At 36.7% G+C, this 12,981-nt stretch overlaps 1 protein-coding gene across 5 annotated transcripts in view; it reads right to left on the reverse strand.

The window, feature by feature from the left end:
- Positions 1-12,981, reverse strand: part of ASXL3 (ASXL transcriptional regulator 3) — a 130,677-nt gene that overhangs the window by 35,988 nt on the left and 81,708 nt on the right. For all 5 annotated transcript variants that reach the window (XM_084510706.1, XM_084510702.1, XM_084510703.1 and 2 more), the window contains one exon: positions 8,886-9,049. In XM_084510706.1, the coding sequence (XP_084366832.1) occupies positions 8,886-9,049 (164 nt within the window). The remainder of the gene's footprint in view (positions 1-8,885; positions 9,050-12,981) is intronic.

Genomic DNA, 12,981 nt, shown 5'->3' on the forward strand with positions numbered 1-12,981 from the left:
CAAGAATAATAAGATAGATACATTCAACATAAAGGGTTATGGTAGACAGCAACACATGAATCTGACCTAAGAGCTGCTCCCAGAGCAACGAACTCAGCTAGTCTAACTTCATGTTTTAGGTAGATGACATGGAGAAATACTTGCTTATGCTATACCTCTCAACTCACAGCAATACTAATGTAATGCAACTTGAGCGCTAATGTTCACTCTGTGATTTCTCTTCCATAGGTCTCACATTTTAGCAGCAGAGTGACCCAGAATATGGCTAAATTTTATTTAGTCCTGATGATGAAGTTATCAGTCCTTATACATGTAAGTAAAACTCTGTCATTCCCATCTGACCACCAACATAGCACAGACAGTTTGTCCTTGAATGCAAAATGAAAAGACAGATTCTGAAGACAGATGGTGAAAGTAATTCTAAATATTACTTCAGTCCTTTAAAAAACAACCAGACTAAACTTAGAAGTAAAATATTAAAGACGAAAAAGAAACTATCTACTACCATAGGGATAATTGCTTCAGACAACAAGAGGAGAGGAGAAGAAAAGGAAGAGTCTTTTAAAGAAAGAAACAAAGACCTTTTCCATCTTCACTAAAGCAGGAAATATGCCGAGTAAGACTGAAGAATTGCAAACATATGTTTTCGAAATGAAATGTGACTTGTTAATTTAGACCTCGTCTAAATCAAGAAGACAAGTGGGATAGCTATATTCATTCCAATACACTGTAGTGTCAAGAACGACAATAGAATCCAATCTGGTTGGGCTCAGATGCAAGAAATTAAATGAAGAATTTAAGGAGAATAATGAACCCAGCAAAATGAAAAAGATAAAGCATGTTTTAAAATGAATCAAAAAGCAAGTAAAATGTAAGGAAAATCAGAATAAGCAGCCAAGAGTACCTTCTAACTGCATTCAAATTATGAAAATTTTGACTAAAATTTATTTTTCGATTATATCCATCATATGATTACCAATCCCAAGCATGTCAGAACATGTAACAAACAGCAAGTATTTACAAATGCGCAATACAAATACACAAAACTTATTTCAGAAAGTAGGCTTGGAGAAAGTAAAAAAAAAACTATTAAATTACCCAACAATAATGTTGGAGAAGGCACAGAAAAAGCAATATAAAAGCCAGAGTCTACTCTTCTAGCTTCTGATAAAAATAAAAGATTTATGCCTTTGGTCCAGAGAAACAGGAGGCTAGGGGATGTTATATGTAAACATCTAAAATTAGTATATTACTTTGATATGTCATAAATGAGAATCCTGCATCCTATCCCATTTCTGTAGCCATTAGAAAAATTTGCCTGCCTATGAAAAAAAAAAAAAAAGGCTGTATGTTCTTCTGACAGGAGAGAACAAGCTAAAGGAAATCTGAGTTGACGTAATTTACAGACAAAGAATAGTAATATTCTGAAATAATTGGGAAAAAACCCTCAACCTCTTTTTGCCTTCTTTAAACAAGGCACATATAGTGAATAGAGATGTTGAGTTACAAAGGGAGAGAGGCAGGCAGGGATGGAGGAAGAGACAGAGTTAAAAAGAGAGGGAGGGAGAGGGAGAAAGAAAGGGTAAAAAAAAAAAAAAAAAAAAGAGGGAGAGTGATTGTAGCAGAAGCACAGATGGATCATTTCTACATGCTCATCTTTTCACCGCACCTCCATCCACCACCCTGTTATAAGTCCTCCTCTATCTTCAGACTTGGGATTGCGAGGCATGCTCTGTTCTCCACATAACATCAGTGCAGCCCTACAGTGGCAACACTGGAGGCACTGCAGACCAACTTTATTAGCACTTTGCAAGGAAGGAACAGCTGAAACACTACACCTCGCAGCACTGCAATGCATCCTTAATAGACGTATAATTTGAAGCATGCCAGTCCCTTGTGTCCATATATGTTACCGCTTATGTCCACATTTTAGTTATACCCTCTTTAACACTCATAACACAGCTCGTAGTAAAATGCCTTTTAAAAAATCATTTATGTAAGTACTTCCCTACTGGAAGAGAGTTCAAGGGGAGTTGTTTTATCAATTGTTTTGCCTTTTAAAAGTACTAATAATTCTATCAAATGCAAACAGAACTGTTACGGCACATAAATGTCCTCTTTTTTTCTTCCTTTTTTTTTTCTTTTTTTTTTTTCTATTTTTTTCTTTTTCCTTTTAAGCACTTAAAGCTGTGCACTGTACTTTATAAAATTTGAAGAGAAGGAGAGGGAAACAAAGCTTCATTAGTTTGTATCTGGAAAGCAAACATGAGCCCAGGGCCCCTCACACACCAGTAAGAGTCGTGGAAAGAGATACGGCAGAGACAGCCATGGCTCTTGGATTTAGGCTTCCAGCTGGCACGGCACCATTGCTGTGGCCTAGTAGATGGTTTAAGTTGAGCCTTGCATCAGACAAATACAATTGCAATAGTTCTGCTAACTCCACTGCAATAGTTGTTTGTGAAGGAGAGACATGCTCTAAGTGTGAAAAGAGCTTGTAGCTAAGACTTCAGTAGAAAACACTAGTTCATACTTCTGAAATACAGTGACCAAGCTTACAAAAACAAAACAAAATACGACACAATAAAAAATGTAAAACTCTCTATTTACATATGTAGAAGCATTGATATTGAGGAGGACCTTGGAGGATTACTGCAAACAAGTGAGCAAGCATTCCATTGCTGCCTCCAACAGAGCAGCCAGATTGCAATGCAATTGCAGTGAGCCCCACTGGACTGCACTAGGGAGGCTAGAGGGGTATTTCTGTAGCTAAAGCCAAGAGGGATGTTGAATTAAAATCCTTCAGCCTTCAATTCACGTAAAGTGAAACTGATGTTTGTTGTTAATTCATGACTGTGAAATGTGCTGATGTATCCATACAGCTGTGTTTAGTAAAAAAAAAAAAAAAAAAAAAAAAAAGGTATTAACTCCAGCATAAGGACAGAGGGGCCAGCTGGGGGGAAGTAGGCTCTCTGAAGAGAGTGTGCTCTCTAGCAGAGCTCAGGAATCAGAGCCCCAGGACCTGAAAAGGCAGTTTACATGCTTTGGAATTTCTTCATCCATCCATCCATCCATCCATCCAATAAGATACCTACATTAAAACTACCCTAAAAGCTGTAAAAATAAAGCACATTACAACAATGCTACGCTATCCACATTAACCAATAAAACCAAAGAAAAAAATGTCAGTTAAAAGGAGACATTTGGCAGAAAATGACCTTCAATTACTACGCACATAGGGATGTCAATTTAACAGCTTTTTAATACACTTACATGCAGAAAACATGTTACATTTCACCTTCTTCCTCAAATGTTTTCCTCTGAACTGAGTGCTTTTGTCATATCCGTAAAACTATTTCAGTGTAAAACTCAAACGTACAGGAACATAATAATAAATATTTAAAAGCTACTGAGGTTTCTGCTGATAGAGAACTGAAAAGGACAGCTAAGAGGTTGCAGTATTAGCAGAAAAGTAAAATAAGGTAACCATTGAGCTACTACTAGACTATAATAGCACAGATAGAAATGTAAAAAAAAAAAAACTAGGAGTAAATAATACACACTAATTTCTGCACTGTTTGATTTCCTACAAAGAAAATGCTGGAAAGGTCCAATGGCAAATATCTTAATGCACTGATGAAGTTAAGAAAGTGAACAGGAAGATGGTTACACTGCTACAAGGAAAGAAATATGAAAATAAAGCTCCTCTTCTCTCTTTTAATATACATCTAATATACAGTAAAACATACACTGGACAGCATTTATTTAATTCCTTTGAACTCAATGACTGAAATAAATACCAATTGTCAGAATGGGAGATACCAGGCTTCCCTCCTTGTCTTCTATGAATGTATGACATTTTTTGTATTATTCATTACCCTCTCTTCCCTGCAGAACTCAAACTAATGTGTCTGGGAGTAGGAATATTTTGGGCATAACAAAAACAATGTTACTGTCGCTTAAATGATAGGAACAGGTATTAAGCTAAATTAAACTACATGAAAGCAAAGAGGTTTTGAAATGGAATTCTGTAGACAGCTTCCCCAAATTTACTTCTAACTGTTTTAAATAGAAAAAAGAAAATCACTGGCTGGCATCAACCTGTACGTTTTTTCACTTCAAGGTGAGAGGGAACCTTTCCAAGTTGATATAATCAACCTGAAGTGCCAGCATCAACTTAAATTGAGTGGGTGAAGACAGAAACCTTGAGCTGACCTTGAAATGACAATATGCTATAATGGTATCGTGTAACAACAATACTGGCACTGACCCATGAGACAGTAATTATTTAGAGATTCTCTGATTTAGAAACAAACAAAAAAAAAAAGAGATTAAGGTGAGTTTTGACCCATTTTAGAATCTTTTCATCTGTAAGTCATGCTTTTCTGTTTAGTAAATTGGCTTACTATAAACCTGAAATACAGTCAATTCTACAATATTACATGGCTTAAGTATTTCCCTGAGAATATTTAAGTTTACAGTTCTGCTTTTAAGTAACTACTTCGACTATCTATAAATTGCAGACTGATTCAGAAAAAGAGAATGCTCAGTTTCTTCCATAAAACAAGTAAAGCTCAGACAGTAAAATTTTTGCCAGGGTATCTTCTGTTGCTATAAAATGCTATTCATGAATAGGTTTGGTCAGGTAGAAGGACACTACAAAGTAACATACCGAAAATTCCTGAAATTCCCAACCTATGTGAAAGGGCAGGGCAGGTGCAAACTGTAAGAAGCTCGCAAGAACCCAGTGCTACCAGAAGAGGAAATACAGGAGTTAAAATTTCAAAGATCAGAATTATTTAAGCATTTGTAGACTCTGTGAAGACACATTTTTTTCAGAGCCATCAGAAAGGAAAGAACATTTTGTGTAGCTCTCTAAGGATAAGCAAAATCACTTAAGCTTTCTGCTACTGTTCAGATAGGGCAGTACTTCGTTTCTTGGCAGCTTACTAAATGTACCTACTTGCCTTCCCTTTGCCCATACCCCAGAGTTAAGAGGGGCAATTTGACTCCTCAGTAGCAGCAACATGGGAAGCCGGTGTAGAAAAGATATTGTCACTTGCCATTCCTTTTCAGCAATCTGCCACACAGACATGTTACCATCCTTGGATGATATTCATTGTTCAATTAATAGTTACAGATGCTGATGCAACAGAGCGTCTAGATACAGACAGAAACTTTCTGCTTTGAAGATAAATATTTGCTGAGAGGTGGTCAGGAAGGCTTCTGTTATACCGACATATCAGATTGATGTATTAATATTAGAAGTAGGTATTTCTCTGAAGAAAATTCCATTGTAGCTGCAGAGCATTCTAATTGGAGCTGATCAGAAAAAATTCTTTGCTGGGATTTCTGGTAAGTGAAATCTTTTTGCAGGAACATTGCTTTCCGCATAGATTCTACACCTACATGTTTTGTTACTGACAGCTCAGACATCTATTTCTCATGGGGGGATCCCACACGAGGCTTCTGCATCAGCTGAGCTTTAAGGTTGTTGAGCCCTTCAGACCATTTAGGCTGACAAAGAGCTCAAAATCAGGATGTCCAAACTGGAGACATGAAATTCTCTGTATCCAGTGATGTAAAATTTTGGAGTAGCCCACTAAACAGACAAGTCTGGTCATGGCTGCTTCTGTGAACAACATTCACATATTACTTCCCACCAAACCCAAATGAAAGCAAATGAAATCCTTGATGAAACATTACTACCATGACTGCCAACTTGATCCAATTTATTTTTCAGGCATTTTGAATACAGAGAATAACACACAGGCCTCATTGCTACTGAAATAAAATTTAAATTAATATACAAGCTGAAATCAATTTCTTGTATGAATAACTGATGATGTAATTTATCTTGTCCTATGGGAAAAAAAAAAAGATCCTGCACTTCCACTTTGTCAAAAATCTTGATGGAGCAGGAAAAATAATACTGCCAACATTAGCAGAGTTTTTATTAACTTCTTCCATTCTGAGACATCTTTCCTAAAGCTCTTTACTCCATGTAGCCATAACAGGCTCCCTGACAGCAACTGCAAAACTTGAAAGCCAGAGAAAAAACTGAAAACATTCCCCGTGAAGCTTCTGATTTGGACCTAAACTTTTTTTTGAACATGTTAGGTTAACCAGGGTAGAGAGGAAAGTTATTTATTTATAATTACCACTCATACATACAAAAAAAGAAAGAAAGCCTCAACTCCCTTAACTAATGGTTTCTAAAAATGCTTATTCAAACTGACATATGCGTGACAAGTTTCAGCTCAGTACGATTTAAGGAGGAGGAGTTATACCGCCCAGAAAAATGGTGTTTATGACAGAAATGACAAAGGATCATTCATCATAGGGCTTTTCTATGTGGAGCAGTAATAAAGCCTAAATGAGACTGCACTTCATTAGTAATTTATTTCACAGATCACTATATATATACAAATAGCATAACTCTATTACATTTTTATGGTGCCATTCATTACAGTACTTCACATACTACATCCACATGACAACACAGAAATGTAGCTCTCTCTGGGGAACACAGCAGCACTGACTGCAGGGCAGCACACGGAGAGGAAACACACCACAGCCAGAAGAGCAGAAGTAGCAATGCTCACATGAAGCAAGAAAACAACAACAGAAAACAATGAAACTGAATGCTCAGAGACGGGCGGCTAAAACGAGGAATAGTTTTACAGGATTTTTGCTTGACTGATGCCCCGTTTAATTTAGAGAGCAGAATTAAAAGAGGAAGACCAAAAGTCCCTGGTGTGTCTGGTAAGAACAACTAACATCAGACACCCTCACCAGAACTTCCTGGCTGGAATTTGCTCTTGTCCTCACTTGATCCTTGAGCACCACACTGGTGTTTCCCATTTAACTTACTTCCACAGGAAGGAAAAGTACATCAGTTCAATTGCTTTCATCAGTCCGTATCTAGGATGTTACTCTTTAGGCATAGCAAAGGACACAATCTCAGATATCAAAAAAAGGGATCAAATTCTCTATTACAGCCTTTGCAAAGTGAGAACACTGGGCAGATGATTGCTACTTTACTCCCTGCCAGGTAACAATCCTTCAGCTATCACACTTGGAGGCCATACATTTACATTAATCCACCAGAGGTGAAGGAAGACTTCTGCCTTCCAAATGTACCTTAAAATACAGTATTCTGTACAAACCTACAGAATACTGTGAGAAGAACAGAGATAGAAGGACACCCGCACGTGTCGCATGACAACTCTTTTTTGTGACTAGTTCTCCTGGGAAGTAATACTATCCAATTACATAATGTTGGACCTTTGAAATAACACTTGAAATGTGTGCGTTATGTAAACGTTTTCTGAAATACTAATTAAAAAGAAACGTATTGCCTTTTAGTGGTGACTTGTAATTAAATTAATTCTCTTGATTTTCTTGCCAAAATCTGTGCTGTAAGAAACTGATTAAGAAGGGGAATGGCCTGTCAGTTTTAGAGCCTCTGTGTTTTAATAAATTTTCAAGTAAGAAACTTTATAAATAAGGCCACAGTGCCTGCAATTGAATGTCTGAACACTGTAATTTATGATGCTTGGAGAGAAAACATGAATTTAACTAGAAGATATTCAGTAAAAGGTTTTCTGGGCACAAAGTTAAAATCTGTTTTTTGCAGGGGAAAATGTTTTCTTAAAATTCGTCAGTACTGGTTTTGACCACCATGTGGGAGCTTGAGAATAAATACATTTATATTGTTTCTCCTGAAGTTTTGTTTTTTAATGTTCTCTTACAAATATTCCATTATGAAAGTATGTTATTTTAGTCCATAACATACAGTGTGTAATTGGGTAAGAGGCTGAATAAATGCACATCAATACAATTTTTCATTCTCTTTTTATCATACAATGCTTTCCCTTGTGTTACTGTGGTAGAAGCTACCGAGTAACAGCTTAAGGAATGAATTCATGCCATTTTTCTACTGATTTAAGATCCGTGTTTTAATCACTCTTTTAAGAGACCTGCATCCTCTAGTTAATAAATACAAAGTGAGATACTGACTATCTGCAAAAAAATTCAATGCCCTAATTGGGTAGGTTGCCTAAGAATGTATCTGAAAAAGTACATGAGTAGCACCCACTGAGATCAGTAACCCTGATTACCCCTGGAAGTCAAGCAAATGTGTGACTGAAATTGATGCTGGCTCTCTGCACTATTTTAACTGCTAGACATGTGGCAAAGATTTCTTCTTGCTCTGGGAAGCCTGCAATCTAAATAACAAATGCACAAAGGACTAAACACTGTAGGAATCTACACAAAGTTATACTTTTATTTCAGTGCTTTTACTCCTCAAATGTTTCTCCTTGACATAACTGATTAACAACCAGTATGAGCCAAAAGCAGTGAGCCTAGAACAAGAAGTTCCTTGTAAAAAATATGAACGAATGAACTTAGTGCACTGGAACTGAGCAGACACATATATAGGCATGTGTAGAAGGGTAGGAGGAGAACAAGCCAACAGAACTAACACTGACCTAGGCTTTGCTGGTAGAGTTCCCAGGAAGGTCAAAGATGAAAATATGTAGTAGTCTTGAAGATGAGAAGTTTATTTACAATATTGTAGATTTAAAAGAAAGCTAATTAAGAGATTTGACAAGTTTGGAAGATCTGCTGGCCAGTTTCCATTCTGACAAATCAGGGAATAGCAATTTCCAGAAAGAAGGGAAGCAGAATCTGGTTGATGCTGAGGTAAAGTTTACACTCATTCTACCTCTAACAGTTTTACCTAATAAAGTATTTACCTAATGAAGAAATTTTCTTCTTTCTCTTTTCTAGAACAATTCTTAGTCAATCAAGACAGCCCAAGTAAGCACACTTTAAAATAGTCTTGGTAAGTACATAAAGAAATTTTGCATGCTTCTACTTACCTGCCTGTCTACTTCTGGAAGCAAAAGAAGGAGGTATTGTTGAAAGTGCTGAGGTAAAGAAGCAAAGGTGTGTTTGTTTATTAAAGCCCTCAGGTTGGTGTTCACTAGAATAGATCCTGGTGTTTCTATGTCAATATCCTCAGCTTTGGTCCATTTCAAATGTCCTGGAGTGAATAAACAAGAAATAACTTTAAACATAAATAAAGGATGAGAACAAGAACAATTCCAGTAGTTTAGCTTTAATTGTATAGTATAGCAAGGTCCACAGAAAGAGTACTCTGAGAGAGGTAACAGCCTTTTCTAGGTGTGTAACAACTTCTTTTATATTCCCTGTATTTGTTTCTTGAGCTCTTGGTATGTTCCAGTCAGCATCACAACAGACACATCCTTACTTCCAGCTCAACAGATCAACTCAACTCAGCAGAAGCAGCAAATTTTCTTGTAATGTCATCAACATAATTCTGTGCATCTACTTCCAAGCAAAAGACTGCTTTACAAGACTGATGTCAATCAATCATTACAGAGAGCTGCTCTTGGGCCTATGTTCTGCATCCACAGAGCACTATGGCCTGCCTAACTCATTCCACCTGCTAGAAACTACCTGTGTGAATAAACTGATCACAGAGATGAGAATATTTACAGGGTTAATTTAGTGTTTGAAAACATGCATTTCTTAGAATTTTTGCAAGAACTTGTGATCTAAAATGGTAAACGCAGAGAAGGCAACAGCAAGAATTACCAGAGGTCTACAAAACAGGGTCTGTGAGGAAAAATAAGACTAAGGTTACGCAGAGGGAAGGGGAAAATATATAGAAGTCTGATGTACAGGGGTAAAGATCAGTGTCTTTTTACTGACCACAGCAGATAGCAAAGGTAATGAGCTTAAACTCTTCCACAGTAAGAAACATTACTGGTAAGATATGGGGAAAATAAAGCTTTTAACCACATATGTCAAGAAGACACCAGATTAAATCCATGGGGAGGAATTGCAATTTCCATCAGTGGAAAACTTTTAAGAATTTGTAGAGAAATATCTGCCAGGAGTGACAGGTGTATAGCTGATCTTGCCCTGTGACTGACAAACAATTTAGATGACCACTGGATGTCCTGCCTGGCCTCATTTTGATTTATTTCTATGATAATATTACAAGATACCTTATAAAGTCCTTTGAAAAGCAACTAACTAGTGTTGCTTAGGATATATACATACTGCCATAACCCTTTTTGCCTTCCAGTCTTAACATACTGCAATACTCAACACAGAAATGGAAGAAGTGAGGAGCGCAGGTGGCCAGAACAACTTTGAGACTTCTAACACTTCCTAGGAAACTCCTCCAGGCTTTGGTTTGTTGTTCTTCCAAATATTTCAATGATGCTGCAAAAGGGGTCTTGACTAGGTCATACACAAACTCCTGCAGAATTGCTAAAAAAACAATTGTAGCGAATATTTCACTGCTATCAACACTGATGTTACTCAACTGATATGCTCCCCTTCAGTCACAGCCTCCCACAAACATTCTTGCAATTTCCTTTTACTTATTAGTAAACAACAGTAACTGAATTAGACAAGGATGGCTTTGCATTCAGCATAGGATAACCTTTTCTAACACATATTTTCAACATACTGTATTTCAGTACTGCAAAGACTCCATTACAAACAAATGAATGCCCTGTTAGAAACGACAATTGTGTAGAAGTGCTCATTTTCATGAATGCATCACAGTAAACTGTCCTCACCATCTGTTCCACCCACTAAATATAAATGCAAATAGAACACAATCCCCAAGTGTAACACAAGTAGTATGATGTATCCAAATTTAATGCCTGAACGTATACTCCTTTCTTTAATCAGTACAGAATACACTTCCACATTTTTTAAGTAACTCCAAACTGGAGTAACATTTTCCCCAGCTAATGCTTCATATTCTAAGGAAAACCATGCATATGTAGATGATCCAAACTAAACCAAAATGTATGATTGCAAAGTCAGTAATATCGTACATTGGTAGATATTTTAATGGCATGAAGAGACCAAGAGAGTAATAGAAACTCAGGCTTAATTCTGTGTGCCAGAGTTACACATTTTCTGATTTACTTGACTGGCTACTTATTTACTTACAGGCTACTAAGGCAGCTTACCAACTTGTTGAAGAAATACGTATACTGTTCCTAGCATAACAGGCCAGCAGATCACTGTACATAGCCAGCATTGCCATGCTCAACCAAACCAAACCAACCAACCAAACAAATACCAAAGGAAAGACAAACAAACAAACAAACAACAACAAAAATATACCACCAGAACAAATTCTCTCTCCTGCATCCTTCCTAGTTTTAGGACCTTTACTGTAGGTCTCGAGTTTGTAGTGAGATTTAGGGAAATGTTTGAGAGTAGCATGGAAAGTAGCCACTCTCTGGAATTTGACCATACGTCTCTACCACATAGCTACTTGTAACTATGAGGGAGACAACGTTACGACAGAGCATATGCCAGTGCTTTTCATACTGTTTTTCTACAAAGACAGACATTTTGAATCCTTATGTAGCTGCTACCGTAGTCTGGGGAACCACTGGCCAAATCAGAAACAGAATGTGGAATATGAGAGTATGAGAGAGAAACACAAGCTTACAGATTTGGAAAAGAGATTAATCTCCAATATAGAGAATTACCTATGAAAAGTGTGGGAGGACCATGTTTCTACATCAAAGTATGAAAATCAAAATTGGAAAAGGACAGAAATCACTGAACACCTTAAACTTCACACAATGTCCCCTACTTTCCAAAGATTGTGCCTAAAGACTGGAGAATTTATCCTGAAATCCAAGAAAAAATCTAATGTATTCACTCTGTATTTGGCACCAGGCGCCATTTTGATGAAATATCTGGGGTTGGGGAAGAACGGATACATTAAATTATGTATCTCAGTTTTACATCTAGAGAAAAGTTACAGGAAATAACCTAAAATTGAACATATCTTTGTGCAGCAAAGTTGTAATACTGAAAGAGTATTTTCAGTTTTGAGTAATGCCATTTGATCAACATAGACACTAGGTATCCATCTGAGATCAATAAATATTCTGCAGGAAGATAATATATAAAAGCAAAATACAATTTCATGGGAGGCCGTGATACAATAAGGTTGCATGAAACAGCTCACCAGGAACTGGCAATGGACTATTTAACAAGCAACCTATGATATTTAGGAAGTAAAATATCTTCAAGCTATTTTACAGAATTGTTATATATAAAAATAGAACTAGGTCAGGTCACTAATAAAGAAAAACTATCTTATCACCACAAAAACAGACATTAAATATTTTTTAGGATTATCCAGCTACTATGAAAAGCTTGTTTGCTAATTTCGCCAATATGGCCACATAGCAAAAATATTTCTCTAAATGATTCAGCAGTCTGCTGAATGCAAAGGTCCTTTGTAAAGATAAAGAAACAGTTATGTAATTATTCTACTTTACTTTAGCTGAGACAAGAGTCTTCTTAGTGAATACTACTGTTTCTGTTCCTTAGGGAACATTTCCAATTATGTTTCATGCAGAGCAGAAAAATCTGCCTATCACATGGAGCTATTGAGAATTTTCTCCTTGCATCTCTTCAGATAAAATTCTGCATTAATTACAGATCAACATCCATGGATCTTGCTAAAAACATGGAAAATAAGAACCAGACACTATATCTACCACCTCAAGAGATGTAGCTTCAAAAATAATTAAGGATCCAGCTGAAGAAACAAATCAACCAAAGAATCAGAATCAATCAAAAATGATGTACCAAATCTCTATACGACATGGAATAATGCAAGTGAGGAAAAGAGGGTTAACTTCTAATAGGACGGATATGTAAGAAAAGATGCTATTCTCTTTGGGATTAAGTGTATTTGTTTGGTATTAGACTGCAAGCAAATTTAACAGGAAGAAATAATATTTGCTAACCCACCCCTTGCCATCCACCCAAAAATCATAATGCAGCAATCAGAAGCCAACTGCTAGATGACCTCTCTGTCTGCGGTTGGTTAGGTCTGTCAAATTTAAAAAGCAACTACAGAAAAGCATTCTGGGAAAGAAAAAAAAAAAAAAAAAA

The sequence above is a fragment of the Aythya ferina genome (assembly GCF_964211825.1).
Source record: "Aythya ferina genome assembly, chromosome: 2".
In the NCBI taxonomy this organism is placed as follows: domain Eukaryota; kingdom Metazoa; phylum Chordata; class Aves; order Anseriformes; family Anatidae; genus Aythya; species Aythya ferina.